The sequence below is a fragment of the Tympanuchus pallidicinctus genome, unplaced genomic scaffold (genome assembly GCF_026119805.1).
Source record: "Tympanuchus pallidicinctus isolate F22 unplaced genomic scaffold, pur_lepc_1.0 scaffold5, whole genome shotgun sequence".
Classification (NCBI taxonomy): domain Eukaryota; kingdom Metazoa; phylum Chordata; class Aves; order Galliformes; family Phasianidae; genus Tympanuchus; species Tympanuchus pallidicinctus.
In genome coordinates this window covers 31626051-31641345 of record NW_026294769.1, presented here as the reverse complement: position 1 = coordinate 31641345, position 15295 = coordinate 31626051, and the positions used below count along the sequence as shown (strand labels likewise).

Below are 15295 nucleotides of genomic sequence, written 5' to 3'. Positions count from 1 at the left end.
ACGTGTAGTTCATCTTCATTGCACTACTTATATCAGTGATGTCTGGGCCTGGATAGTACAGCTGTAACCAGTTTGCCTATCCAGCATCTGCATACAATATTTCTTTCAGTGTGACACTTTTTTTAGTTTTATTACTGATCCTGCTTTTTTTTTTTTCCCCTCTTGCCTTTGCATACATGCTATGAAGTAATCTTTTTTTAGCATGACACCATGGGTCTTAGATTTCCAAGTTTGGGGAAATTGTAAAGGCAATATAAAAACTTGCATCTGTAAGGAGTTCCCATTGACAATTCTCCACGTGAGCTAGATTCCTGACAAAAGTAATCCTTTAATGTTTGAGCCAGTAGCCTTGTAAGATGTGTTAAAGAGTATGGAGATAAGTCGATTCCAATCTGTGTTGAGCACTTTTTCCTTTTAGCTGATGGGGTAAATAGGTACTGCACATTAACCATAAACAATTGTGTTTTATTAGCAATATGCTATTAAATTATTTCAGCGCGTCTTGGTAGAATATTAACAAGAAATGAAAATCCCCGATATTAGTTTTATATGGAAAATGGAATCTGAGTCCCTTTTTTCAGTGTAATGAGAAATGTGATTAAAATGTATGACTCAGAACAACAATATTCTGATTTTTTTTTGTTGCCTTGCAATTAGAATAACTTTAATGATTAGGAGTGGAGTCAAAGTCAAGTGCCAGCATCTTTAATAAATCCTTTCCCTGCCTATACAGATTAATATTGTAGATGCAAACTTTTTTAGGTCACAGTGCACCAGGCATCCATCAGAAGTCAGTGCTGCCAACCCAAACACTGCCTCTGGCATATACAATTTAATTATTAATAGTATGTCTCCTAGGTAAACTGTTACACAGTCTTAGGGCCTTGTTTTGTAGTCATTAAAATTGAACATGTTTATATTATTGAAACCCTTGCATTCAGTGTGTAGGCAGAGTTGATCTTAAAGTATCCAAAGAGAATTTACCTGCAGTTCTGTTTCACATTTATAGACATTGCCCCAGTGTAGCTGTGGGATATAATTTTTAGCATTAACACATTTAAATACAGAGCTGATTGTTGGCTTTAACTTTAGGCAAACGCAGTAAACAGGGCTTTGGAACCTATGCTTTTCAAACCTGCTGGTTGCTAGGAAATAAGTTTGTATGTGTTCAATCAGAGTTCAGTAAGCATGAAGAAATAATTCTGAAGAGAAAATGGCATTTTTATATGTTTAAATGTAAACTTCACTTGTTGTCCTGCTGAGGTCTCCTTTTGCTTCCTTCTTTTAAATTTCTTCGGAAGCCAGACATCTGTTTCAATCCATTTAAAATGAAAAAGGATCACGCTTCACAGTTAAATAGAGTTTGTTGGTACCCTTTATAGCAGCGGCATAATGTGAAATTAGAGTATGCCAGCTTAATTTTACCTCTTGGAATTGCGGAGCGTTAGTGGGAACTTGTTTATAAAAAATGCTTCACTTGCTATGTGAAATAATGAAAAACTCGTTGTTTGTCTATTATTTTAGTGTTTGTCCAAGCAAACAAGTTGCAGCAGCACATTTTCTCAGCCCATGGACAAGAGGACAAGATCTATGACTGCACACAGTGTCCACAGAAGTTCTTCTTCCAAACAGAGCTGCAGGTACACACTTGCTACCTGGGGGTTATAATAGCGTTGTGTATTTGATAGCTGAGTTCGTAGATTTGCTTGCCATGACCTCCTCTGATACTTCTTCATCACTAGGATGGGAATGAAGGAAGGATAAGGGAAATGGTAGATAATTCAACTCCCATGGCTTCAAAAAGCTGCTGGCAGAAAACCACTGTTACAGACCTGAAGTCTGGGAGCCACCTTTGGATTTTTCCTTTGTATGTCATTGCATCTCAAGATATAATTGAAGAGAGAGGAATTGCCGTCGTATTTTGAAATGGGAAATAGTGTATTCTTCTGCCACAAAACCTAACCACTGATGTGACAGTGCAGGAATGGGAGGGAAAAAGAGACAGAATTTATCTTCATTTACCTACTGGCCAAACCAATTTCCCATAAATCCCAACTTAGTGGGAAGAAAATACATACATACAGTCAAACAAGTGTTACCTGTTTCTTGTCTGCTGTTTGTTTGACCCAGGATATGATTATAGTAGATTATTAATGAGAACAAAAGAAGAGAGAGAAGACAGTAAATGCCAGAGAAGATCTGAAAACAAATTTGGGTGAAGGAGTTATGTACTCCATATTAGTATCTGAAGTAGCTTGTTTTGTGAGGAGAGGTGATGCTGCGTATTCCTGATGCGGTAGCGTATTTTGAGACAGCAGCAGAAAATTGTTCCTAAATTATTTTAGTTTATATTTACATATTAAATGGGGTTAACAGAGGAAAAGATTTCAGATGATCTGTAGAGACGGAGCAAGGAAAAGTATTTGTACTGTTTACACAGTAAGCAGCCCTTCCTCTGCCACCTGCCATGTGATTTTTATATGGAATTAAAGAATTTTTTGACACTCAAGTATTTTTCAGTAGTTTTTAATAGCAGAGCTCACATGTCAAAGTCCTTTGACTGGGTAGGATGTCCACAACTAATTTTGCTTTGCCCGAGAGCTGTATTTTATCTTATCAGCAGAGGCTGATGAGACACGTGCATCCATATGCTCATTTAATATTTCAATTACTGAATGGTTTACATACTGAAAACCCAATACAAGTATTTGGTATGATGATTATGAGATACCTCTTTGAAGAAAAGGGAAATAAAAGAATTTAAGCCGTGCATCAATTCATAATGTAAGAAATCAGAATTTGTGTCAATTGTATTGTATTTTTCCTTTTTAAATAATCCGTATTTATGCATAGGAGCAACATGGAAGAAAGCCTTTTTAATAGCCTTCCTTACTCTCTGTGTTGCTGCAGGTCATCTGGAGCATCATATCTGTGGCACTTCAAAGTGCCTGTGCTGTAACTTTTTTAATAAATTCAAACCTGTTTCATTTACTGTCTGTACCAGGTGTTAGTGCAAGCTCTGACCCACGGTGAGAGAAGACAAAGAAAAGATAATGTTAAATGTTTAAGGGAAAAAAAATAGTCATTCGTAGTGGTGGACAGGAAGATAGAAAACTGAGTTTTGAAGTCAGAAAATGGTCTGGGTTGTATAGATAGCTATTGTGTTTGTGAGAAGTAGAAATTGAGTGAAATGAGAGAAGGTCAGAAGCTCGTTCTGTTATATTTGTTTTAACCACAGCATGGGGTTTTTTTGAATCATTTTCTTTGCCTTCTTTCAGTCAATATTTTTGGTGTTGGTTTGGGTTTTTGGGGGGGTTTGGTTCTTTGCAAAGTATCCCCAGTGAGGTGAAACTTCTTCAGAAAGAAAATATTAAAATGTTTTTGTCTTAGTAATTCCCGCAAATTCCATTGTTCATCACTGATAAATCAAAATGCAGAAGTGTACAGAAGTAGAGAGATGAACGGTGTCTGAAAAGACAAAGGAGAGATTGCTAGGGAAGACAAACTAAAAGGAAAAAACTGACATAAAAAATAGTAAGATGGTGCAAGTTTGCAAAAGAAAACTGACATAAAAAATAGTAAGATGGTACAAGTTTGCAAAAGAAAACTGTGAAAAGAAACAGGAACAAGAGAATAGCAATGAGTCTTAACAGCAGAATTTACCTTGGGTTTTAAAAGAAGCAGAGTAAGTAACTGGATTTTGAAGATGCAAATTACACAGAGATGCACACGTGATAGTGGCACATAAGATCACCTCCTTGTTTATCTGTCTCCGTAAATATGATCTCATTTCAAAACACATAGGGTTCCAAGCAGCTGCCTCCTGGCTTTTTTACTATAATAAAAAAACATGTTTTTCCACTCAAAATTCAACCCTGCTGAAGACTCAGGGCAAGATTTTGCTGCCTAGTTCATTAAAACTTCAGTGTTAACTGGAGCACCTGGTTTTCTAGTGAAGGGCACAGAAGGATCTCCCCACAGAGAGACAAATTATGCTCTACATTGGCTAGGTGACAATCAGTGTGTTGGTTGTTCCATCCTGCAGAAGGCTCTTAATAGACCATATCTCCATACCCTTAGAGACAGCTTCTCCCTGGCTTATCTACATTGGCAAAAATTGAAAGGTATTCATTTTCTTATTCACTTAGTTCATTATGTTCATTATTTTAATCAACTTGGGTAGCCCCACCCCAGTTGAGAACACATTATATTTTTTAAAATGTCATTCCATGATGCCATTCACATTTGCTAGGATCACTTGCTCGCTGCGTTTGCCTCCAATTCACCCTGGATGGTGAAAGAGCAGCAAAGCACATAGGCAGAGCTGTAGGTACTGACTTTAGGAATCTGCTTTTACTGAAAATACATTGATCTCAAGATCTCATTTAAAGCCTCTTCTAGGAAGCACTGCTTTGTTCAGGCTGTCTACCAGCTGAAGCAGTGGAATCTTTGGCAACTAGCCTCCGGCTTATGTTTCTCTATCCTTTTGCATTACCCTGGCTTGTGTTGGGGCTTGCAGCATAACAGTGTATTTATGCCCTCTAACAGGAGCAGTTTCTTGCTTTTAATTTAAACATGCATCTGAAGTGCATCTCCCATGCATGAGAGATGCTAATCGTCTCAGATTAGAAACCATGGACAGCACTCCATGGCTGTAGGGCAGAATAAGAACAAGACAGAGCAGAACAGAACACAATAGCGTTGGAGTCCTATCTTTGTGTACAGTACCGATAATCAAAAGGAATGAATTCAGGGGTACAGAAAAGAAATGTGTTATAATGATGCTTGACTTGGTTTTGGCCCAGTGTGACTCTTTACCTTCTTTGCTTTTTATTTTCTGACTCCTGTTTCTGGAAAAGCAGGCTATAGGAAAATAAAAATCTCTACTTACTACACTCATCTCACCTCAGGGAAGTTACTATCTCCTGACTACCAATCTTCACAAAAACAAAAACAAACAAACAAACAGAACACAAAAGCCACCATAAAAAAGTATCACTCTTTTTAGAGATTTCCATGACTTTATTCCAGACCTTTGTTAGGAACACAAGAAAAACTCATAGTTCCAAGTTTGGTGAGAACAGAGAATAAATGTCCAGCCTGAAAATCAAGCCTGCAAATGCATTAGTCAGTCTTTAAATTAAAATAATTAGATTTTATATGAATTTACATTTTGCTTTACCATCTTCTAAAGGCTTGTGCAAACTATTCCAAACAGAAGTGTTTATTAACAAGATGATAATGTATTTTGTTATACTGATTCTTAGACTGTTTGAGGTGGGTGCTGTAACGTTCAAAAAGCAGCAGCAGACTAACTCTGCATTCCAAAGAGTTTACACCCAAACTGGTGAAGAATAGCAGGAGAAACAAAGGTGTAGAGGGGTATAGTGACTGATGCAGTACATGCATCAGTTTGGTGGCCAAGATGAGACCAGAAACCTGGTGTCCTGAGCCTATATTACTGCTATCTACCTCTCTAGTCTCTAATTGCAAATTTAATTAGTAAAATATATGCATTTCTCAGAGAAAACAAAGAAACTAATTTAAATCATTTCCAAATCTCACTCTTTTCCCACCTTTACCACTCCTAAATGGCTTTGTGCTCCATGGCTGTTGAGCTAGCTTTAATTTTTTTTTTCTTTTCTTTTTCTTTTTTTTTTTTTTTGAGATTATACTATCTCAGTAGAAAGGAAGCAAGCAGAATTTTTTTTTTTTAATAATAGAACTGTATGCTTTAAGAGTGTTCTTATGCTCTTCAGACTATTTGGAATTTTCATACTTACATGTGCTCTCCGTCTATATAGAGTAAATATACGTATTTACACTAATGAAGTTAGTTTGAAAAAGCATGTCCTTAAAAATATTTATTCTTTAGAATGGAACACTTTCAATAAGACATGCCTCCTATTGTAAGGGCTTTTCAGAAATAGAGTCCTAGAAAAAAAAAAAAAAAAAAAAAAAACAACTTGTAATGATATTTAAAATCAGAAGTATATCAGATACTGTATAAGGAAGCAGCAAGGTATGTGTTCTTACAGAGTGCCTGGATGTCTCCAAGAAGTTGAAATTCTCATTTTGAATACCTGAAGCATGACCATAGAGCTTTCTATACTGATAAACAATTTTCTTCACCCATTATCTGTTCTACTGAACTTTTAATTAATAAGGAAATAAAGAATCCTATAACTAATTTAATGTAATGTTGAATTTTCAGTAAGTCATGATAAAGTCATTTGCACCTACTAAAACCTCCTTTTCCTGTTGTCATGCTTTTTTCCAGTTCTTATTTCTTTTGCTTTAGTCTTCAGACTTAAGTGTTTGAATGGATGTAAGTGCTTCCCTTGTGCCTGATGAGAAGTAGCCACTCTGTCCTATTTCCAGCCCCAAAATTCCTTCCATAGCCAACACAGAATAACTCAGTGTTTATAGGGAGTAATGAGATGCTCTTGTGATGTATTATGGTTCAGAATTAATTAGTTCATTTTAGATTTTTTTGTGCGTTGCTGGGTCAGAGAGGTAACAATGCTTAGTAGTAATGCAGCATAATTGTTTGGGATCAGTGTTGTATCAGGGATGCTAGTTAGTTCTGAATATGATACCACCCAAGATTACATGGCCTCCCAAGACCATTTTGCCCAATACAGAAACTGTTTATTTTTTAAGTGAAGTAGAGCATTTACTTAACATTTAACTAATAACTAGTTATCCATGGGGGTAATTAATTGTCCCCACTTCACAGACATAAAAACTAGAGTAAGAAATAATTGTATCAGCAGTTACTTCCCATCCTGTTGGAAAGGGATCTGGCTTCAGTGACTTATACCCTTGCTACTTCCCATCTGGAGTCCATCAGCACAGAATACCTGGCACAAAGCCAGTAGGCTTTGCCTGTAGGACATTCCAGCCAATGCAGAGAGCTGCCACACTGTTCCTTAGCAGCAAAGAAGACCTGTTCTCTTGGTGCCTCTCTACACTGCCTGCCTTCATGTTTATCCAGTTGTGCTCTAAGACTTGGTCCTTAGTATTTTTGTTGGCCTCGGTCCAGTGCATCTCTGAGATCATCTGAAAAGCTCTTCCCGTTTGGCAGCTGACTGACAGCCTTGCTTAGTGAGTGTTATTATCAAAGAGCTGAAGCTTACTTTGCACAGGAGCTAGAACCTTCCTGTATGCTGGCCCAGGAATGCAAAAGAGACTCCACCACAGCTAAGTATTACCATGAATGTCCTCAGCTTATGCTTTCAAGAGTAGGGCATCTATAGGTGCCAAAGGCTCCTTTCTCTCGTATAAATATGTACCTGAATGCAGATTTCTGAACCTCCCCCAAAACCCCAATACACAACAGAGCTCCTTCCAAACTGAAATACACAGTTCCTTCCCGAGGGAGAGGATGAAAGAAAGAATGAAACACTCATAGCAGATGTTATTTTTGTTGTTTAAAACAGCAGGAGAACATTCTCAGCTCCTGTTGCAAGCAGCTGAGAGTGGAACTTACATGAACCAGAGCAAGGTAAAGGCAGCATAGGAGAGAGTCCAGAAGTTTTAGATAACGTTATGTGTATCCCTCTCTGGATGTCCAGGTTGAACTGTCGTGTTCCATGGCTAGCAATGTTCAAACTAATTTTCCAGTCTTTACCTCTTTTTTGTAATAGTTACGTTTTCTGAACACCTCTGCATTGTAAAATGCTCCCAAAGATCACAACGTTTTGAAACAACTTTGAAATACCTTTGACCTGAGCTGAATCAGAACTAAGCAAACTCTAGGCTATTGAAAAAAATAGGAATCTTGATTGAGACCACTCCTGGAAAAAGTAGCAGAGCTGTGATTCAAAACCGATATTCTGTCATACTGTGGGGGGCAGCTGAAGAAAATCGGTACTAAAACTGGGCTGGGTTTGCCTCCTTGTGTCAGAGGCTTTCTGGAGGCCAGCAGACAGATTGTTATGGGAATAGCACCAGCCATAGCAGCAATGGCACCACTACCTCCTGGTAGGAATTGTTTTTCCAATGACCCCAAGAGGTTTGAGTCTGTGAATGTGTAGGTCCCAACAGTAAGTCTTGCATGACAAAAGGGAAGGCATGAATTATTTATACTCTTTACACAAAAACAGGGATAAAACTTTCAAACCTGCAGGTGAAGTTACATTTTCCAGAATGTTTTCTTCACAAGGAAAAGGCCTCAAAACATTTTTTTAAGTGAAATTGGAGATTAGCTCTGGCATTTCTAGGTCCCCAAACTCTTAGGGTGAAGAGTGGAACAGAGATGCTGGCTTTCTAGGCCCCAAAGGCCAGGAGCCAGCAGGGAATAACTTTGCCAGCTCTTCTTAAACAGAAACCTACCTGAAATCCAATTAACAATCAAGGCTTTAGGCCAACATTTTTAAACTCAATGGCCTATTTCTGAGAGGGTGCTGAGCACCTCCAACTGCAGTTAAGGTCAGTGCAAGAAATTGGTGCTGAGTGCATCAGGAAATCAGGTCAAAAATGCCTGAAGATAGCAACCTTGTTAAAAGCATGGGTGCTGTGCAGCAACAGCCACCTTTTAAGGTTTCTGCAAAACACTTTTAATGCCTAAATACAGGCACTAGTTTCAGTGATGTTGGCCTTAGTCTTTAGCAGGTTGCTTTTGTCAGAGCAGATGCCTGGGAGTCAGGAGAGCTGGATTCAGTTGCGATGTCTGGTACTAACTTGCTCCACTTAACCGAGCATCCTCTTCATCTAGTGAGGGAGGATGATGATAACAGTATGCGTGCCAGAGATACTAAGAATGTAATTAATGCTTATGTTTTGAGGGAACTAGATAGAGAGAGCTGCATGTATTACAAGTATTACCAGTTTGAGTGCTTTTTTTTCCTGAACCCTTACAGTGCTTTCTGTTTCACAGAAAACGTGTATGTTAGCATGCAGCAGTGTGTGCACGTAGGGTGCACACATGCATGTGATTGTATCAACTGCATTTTATTTCTCTAAAATAAGCCCCCAAAAAAGAGTCCCTGGAAATTCTCAAAACCCTATCAGATAAAGTATATCTCTATGTCTTCCAAGATTTAAAAGGTTTGTATTCCTGAGACTTCTTTCTCAATAGGAGGGAGAATTACTTCCTTTGCAAATTTTCTCAAAAATGTGATGAAGTGTGGGGGGAGGCACTTGAGCATTAGCTCATTAAGGACATATCTTCAAAGTGTTTCCCCTACAAGTCTTTTATTTCAAGGCCAAAGTTTAAATGCAAAAAAAAAAAAAAAAAAAAAAAAAAAAAAAAAAGACCAAACCAAATAACAACAACAAAAAAAAACAATTTTGAATTTCCTTCCAGCAGCCACTTCCCCCCTGGAGATCCGGGAGTGTTACAGCCATATTAGGTTTTTCATACAGTAATTCTTTTCCAAATAAGAAATTTCCAGGTTTGGAGCTGGTGAGTTCACTGGCCTTTGATTGGCCTATTCAAATGTAAACACTCTTTGTGAGTAGTTCATTAATCCGTGAATATTTACGGCACAGTGCAAAGACCACCAAGTCCCAAGTGACAGAGTTTTATCGGGACCATTTTGATTTAACTAAATAGTGATTGACAGTGGTGATGAGCTGGGTATTACTGGCTCTTACTAGTCTGCACATTCTCCATATACTTGTAAATCTACACCTACAATGAACCTTTGACACTTTCTGTACTGTTTCCTGTAAATAAGCAGGAAACAGTGAGTTCACACCTCCTGTACATTCCTCAAAAGGATCTTCCTCAAATTTCTAGAACAACTAAATCACAATTATAATCCGTGTTTCTAGATACTTAGATGATATTATTTATTAAATTACAGGATTAATTGACAAAGATGGTGTACCAGTGAAATGACGATGTTGCCTTTAAATAGTTCATTTTAATCTTGAAAATGAATTCAGACTTATGGAACAGAATAGCAAAAGAACTGGAAGCTAAGTATAACATCCGAAACAAGTGCGGGCTTGCCACAAAATACCTACACAAAAATAAGCAGAAATATATACATTTCTCCACTTTCAGGAGGGATAGTGATACTTAAATATGTATTTACTTGAATATATGTCCCTATTTCTCCTACTCCTTCCTGTTCAGGCTCTTATATGCCTTTTGTTTTGTTTTATGTGTATGTTTTGTTTTGTTTTGAGAATTAGTTCTGGGTTTTTGTTTGTTCATTTTTGTAAAATATACATTATCTGTTTTTGAAAAAAAAATATCAATTGCAACATAAAAAAGTTAACGCATAGTTTAGGTCTGTTCACGTTATCGTCTGGTATGATCGATATTAAATATGTTCTAAGAAACAAAAAATATGGTAATTGTCATGACTGCAAAGATCGTGTCATGCAGATATTAAGTGAAGTTTGTTGTCTCCAGTCTGAAAGCAGGAAACACTGGTGATCAGAGGATAATCTCCACTTTCCTTTGTCTTCTTAAGAGTTGATTCAGAAAACTTGAAAAAAACAAAAAACGGTGTTATATGCCAACGTTAACATTAGGGTTTCTGATTGTTTTAGCTAATGGAACAGCAAAGTGTGCAAGCTTTCATCCCAAAGAAGCAAATTGTAAGTTGATGGCAGAAAAGAAAATGCACAGAAAGGCAGGAGAAGAAGGAAACAAATGGCAAAGGAGTAGAAGCAGGAGAGAGATTATGGCGCGCAGAAAGAAATGAGATAGAAATAACAGTGATTACAAGGTCAATATTTTCTGCTGAGTGATGCTGATAATAAGACACTTGTAAAAATAAATTGTGATAATAATAAGGAAAAGTTCAGTTATTACATAAAGGCCAATTTCTAACCTCAGTCCTTAAAGAAACCTTTGTGAATATCAGGGAGTCCTGTTGCAGATTGAGGGCAGGGAAAGCAGTGAATTTATTCCCTGACCCGCAAATAATCATTAGAAATGGAATTCTGCCCTTTGCTGAAAATGAGTTTTTATCATCTGTGCCCTGAACATTTCAGCCCACACCTCGTCATTAGTCAGATCAGTTGGCTGGTACACCTGGAGTAAGCAGAAGAAACAAGCACTGTGTTCTCGTTTGAATAATTTCCCTGGTAGATAAGCTCCTTTCTCTTAATTGTCCATCCATTAATTTCTTGCTAATGTAGTTGATATCGATGACTGATTTTCTGTGCTGAACAGGAAGCACCACTTCTTCATTCTAGGATGCATTCCTTCCTACGACTGCCCTGCTGTTAGCTACCAGTAGCTGCCATTATATTATCTTTCATCTGGCCCAGAGCTGACAACAGATGGCCATCTCCGGGACTGCCATCAGTGTGACTTTATGAAGCATCCAGCTATGGTGTACTGAGGAGCTTCATGGCCAGTTCTGCAAATCTGCCTCCCTTCCCCCAGCCCTCTGCTGGCCCCCCCTCCCTCCATCCCCGTGAATACGCTCCTCGTTCTTGGCTCCACTCTCCACTGGTCTTACAGATTCCCAACAAGCAATGGCACAACGCTATGGCTGGAAGCTTGCCGCTTGAGATCTGCCCCCTCTTCCCACCGCAGTGCCAGCAGAGGGTTGCCATGGCTCTCATGTACCCCAGCATCCTCACTCCTCGATTTTTCAGTGCACAGGCAAAGGGCTCAGTAGCAGCAGACCTGCCACCCTCTAGGATCTGCAGCCTGATTTCCCATCTTCTTCCATCACTGAGTTTAGCTTGGGAGCCCTGCTTCTCCTCAAACTCAGGGACTTGGAGAGAGGGAGGATGTTTGATCTCGGTTTCTTAACTTTCTGTAAGACATGCTGCCAAACTGAGATTGGGGTATATTAAGTGTGAAAGAAGGTAAGATATCGATTAGAGACACAAAATGGAGAAAAGTAGAGAATTCACAGTCATCCTGATTCCATTGACATGTTAGATCATTTGGAAAAGCAACTGGGCAGCTGCTGTGCATTTTGGAAACAGATATATTGTTTGCTCTTGACAGAGGTTTCTAAAGCAAGATACCTCAGGAGCTGAACTTGTATTTTAAGAGAAATTCACATTTGTATCCCTTATTGTGATATTTGCAGCAAGTCTACAGCTAGTAACAGTCTCTGCCCTGAAGCTATGAAGGAAGAAGGCTCCATTGTTGAAGAGAGATCAGCCTTCCTTCCGTATGAAAGGCTGAGGTGCGGGAGGGAAAATGAATAGTGCTTAAAAGCAAGTGCTTGCAGTGCTGTCATTTAGAACAGGAACACTGAGGATTTAAACGAAAGTGAAAGGCATGGTAAATGAATCCTTTAAAATCGGTCAAATTTTCAGCAGCCTAAAATAACAAGTTTTCTCCATTGATAGATCCATTGAGTAGGAGGAAATCTGGGAGGAGATGAATTCCCTTAGGGAGGAGGTGCAGATAGTTTGTGAAAACGAGGTGTGGTCAGTGATTCATAAAGAGACACATCCAGGAAACTCCAGTAAACAGCAATTTTGGCTCCAAAGTGGTGGCTTTCCCTTTTTTTCTTCTTCTTTTTTTTTTTTTTTTTTTTTTAAATTTCTTTCCTTTTATTTTCTGAGAGCATCAGCATCGTTAGATTGTCCCTTTCCTTTCCAAACATTAGTCAAAAGGACTTGGATGCAGATGGCTGCACAACTGGAGCTGTTCCTTACAAAACCCCAACCTGGAGGAACAGCTTTGAGGTTTAGTTTTGCTACCTGTTCTCAGGGTCAGGTTCACCATGCTTTGATCAGACTGAGTCTGAGGTATGATTTGGGATGGAAAAAGAGTGTGTTTTTGTAGACTCGTGTGATTTTTTATTCAAGTAGACCTTCCTTTGTGTTCAAAGCTGAAATGAATGTCCTCCACCCTGTTAACAAGAGGGAAAGAGATGATTCAGGCCTCATGAACCGACACTGCTGAGTTAAACGCATTTCTACGTGCAGCTTTAGCTGTATTGTTATAAGCTCGTTTTGCAGCAGAATCACTGGACATAGGCACTGATTGTGGGTGTACTCTGATCATCTGCTTGGCGGTACTCTATGTTCGTGCACGCACTGCTTTCCTCTATACTTTGTGTGTGTAGATGTGTGGTATGTAATATAAAAAAGCCGAGGTATTGTAAAATATTAGTGGTGCATTTTGCTTTGCTTTGAGTTTGTAAAGGTGAAAGGTGACTGTGCAGGAAAATGGAACAGTATATTTGCTGTGAGACAGGCACTAAGAACTCACTCCCGTGCTCAGTTATAATTCATGACTGTACTGGTGGGAAGCCCTTATCCCTCTGTGGAGTTAATGCATCTCTACTGTAGCCTGCTGAGAGCACCCTGTGTCCCCTCCCACCATCTGTGCATTCACTTGCGTGCTTTCTCTCTCTCTGCTGTGAGATCTCTTGGTGTTAAAACTGTCAGACTACTACTGCCTGGTAAAGGTGGCTTTATGATGTGTATTAATGTTGAATTGTCGTTTAAAGGATGAGGAGGTAGGAAAGGGATATGTTACCATTTGTTTTAAGCTCTTACTCAAAAATGCTGACGAGCAAATTGAAAGGTAAATTCGTTTCTTCAGACAGCAGACAGCTTTGAACAGAGTACCGAAAATTCCACAATGTAGAATATGACCTATTAAAGGCAAGTGCATCTTTGTTCCCAATCTGAGCATATTTTGTTGTTTCTTGGTATAGAGGAAGTCTCTGTTTTCCATGTCGTGATTTGAACTAATGGCATTGTAAATGGAATAATATTTATTTACCCATCAGCTGGCTTAGCTGACAAGAATTTTGTTTTCTAAAAGTTGATCTGCCCTTTTAACAGAAACACTCTTGCAGGCTGCAAGTTAATTGCTTCTGTGCTACCTGAGACCTGAAATTCATGTGTGCTCTAAGTTGGCACAGTCTGACTTAAATAAGTAGGATAGAAAGATTTGTTATTACTATCGCCGTAAGGCACTGCCAGAAGAGCGGTAAGACTGTCTAGCTTAGAAAGAACTGAACTTGTTTCACAGAGGTTTGAGATGATGCTTTATCAGCCTGGCACCTTTCTACGTGAATAGATATTAGACTCAGAATGTGGCTAAAGGGCCGTGTACCTGTCTGTCACAGCAATATTAATTTGCAGGGTTTCACGAATGTAATCCTACGTCTTCTGTTGTTTGTATTCCTTTAAAACTTATAAATCAAATCCAGACCTGGAATACCAGTGTATGATCTTAACAGATGTGCTGCCGTAAGGGACCTACGAGGTTATAAACTACAGAAATGATCTTTCTGTATTTCAGATTCCTAGCTTATTCCAGGGAGATTCAGGAACCGCGGGAGTGAGGTGGAAAGTTGTGCGTTAGGACGGTAGCACCCACCCAGCACTTGACACTTGGTGTCATTGTCAGGAAACCCGCATTTAACGGTTTTGTTATGCAGTCGTATCATCCTACCCAAGTTCCAGAGCAAAAGTAGGGCAAGGATGACTTCAGTAGCTCTGTGTCCAGGTTTTCTTAGGTGAAAGATCACTTTGAGATGACACAGCTGAGTAGTCAGGCTGAAATTCTGGTTGGTATTTTATTAATTTTGCACCAAGATAAATCCTGAAATTCTGACAAACTCTGTGACAGGTGAAATTCCTTCTTGCAGAATCTGCTCAGCAAGAGGCTGCTCATTTCGTTCTGTTCGGAGGCAGGCAACAGGAGGGCAGCTTTATAATCAGCCCTCAGCGGACCCCCAGCCGCCCCAGAGCCTTGGACTGATTGAATAACTCCTGGGCCTCTTCCCCTAGGCCTCCATCAGCAGGGGTCCTGTGGAAAGCAATCTCCCGCAGACTGGCACTGAAGTGAGCTTTAAACTACTATTTTCTGCTCTCCAGAGGAGCCTGGAGTACTAAAAGATAGATGGACTGCAGATATTTTATGAGAAACTGTCAGAAGAAGAGCAGAGTAAATGTTTTTTTTCCTCCTTCTTGGAGTCACACACGCTGCAGCGCTGTAGAATTTTTCCCAGAATCTTTTGCTGCTAAAGTTTGAAATTAATTGGTTGCTAACCTTAATTTCCCCCCCTCCGCCTCCCTCTTCTTTCTCTTTCTTTTTTTTTTTTCCCTTCCTCCTCCTTCTTTTCCTTTTTTTTCTTTTCTTAAATATTCACTCGGAGGCCCTTTGCTTAACCACAGTTGCAGAAAATCAGTACCATTTGCACTGAAATATTTATAATGACAGAATGAAAAATTGGATTCATTTTCTGGCCTGTAGCCGAACAGTCTGCAACTTTGTGCAGCATTGTTTAGCATCTCTCATTCCTCCCTTTCACTGGGGTCGTTCTCAGACACACACGCACGCGCTGCCCATGCTTCAGAGGAATGCTTAGCAAAACACAGAGCCATTTTTAATCTCAGC

At 39.2% G+C, this 15295-nt stretch overlaps 1 protein-coding gene across 6 annotated transcripts in view; it reads left to right on the top strand.

Moving 5' to 3' along the window:
- ZNF521 (zinc finger protein 521) overlaps nucleotides 1-15295 on the top strand; it is a 236607-nt gene that overhangs the window by 206787 nt on the left and 14525 nt on the right. For all 6 annotated transcript variants that reach the window (XM_052703677.1, XM_052703672.1, XM_052703674.1 and 3 more), the window contains one exon: nucleotides 1525-1640. In XM_052703677.1, coding sequence (XP_052559637.1) covers nucleotides 1525-1640 — 116 coding nt within the window. The remainder of the gene's footprint in view (nucleotides 1-1524; nucleotides 1641-15295) is intronic.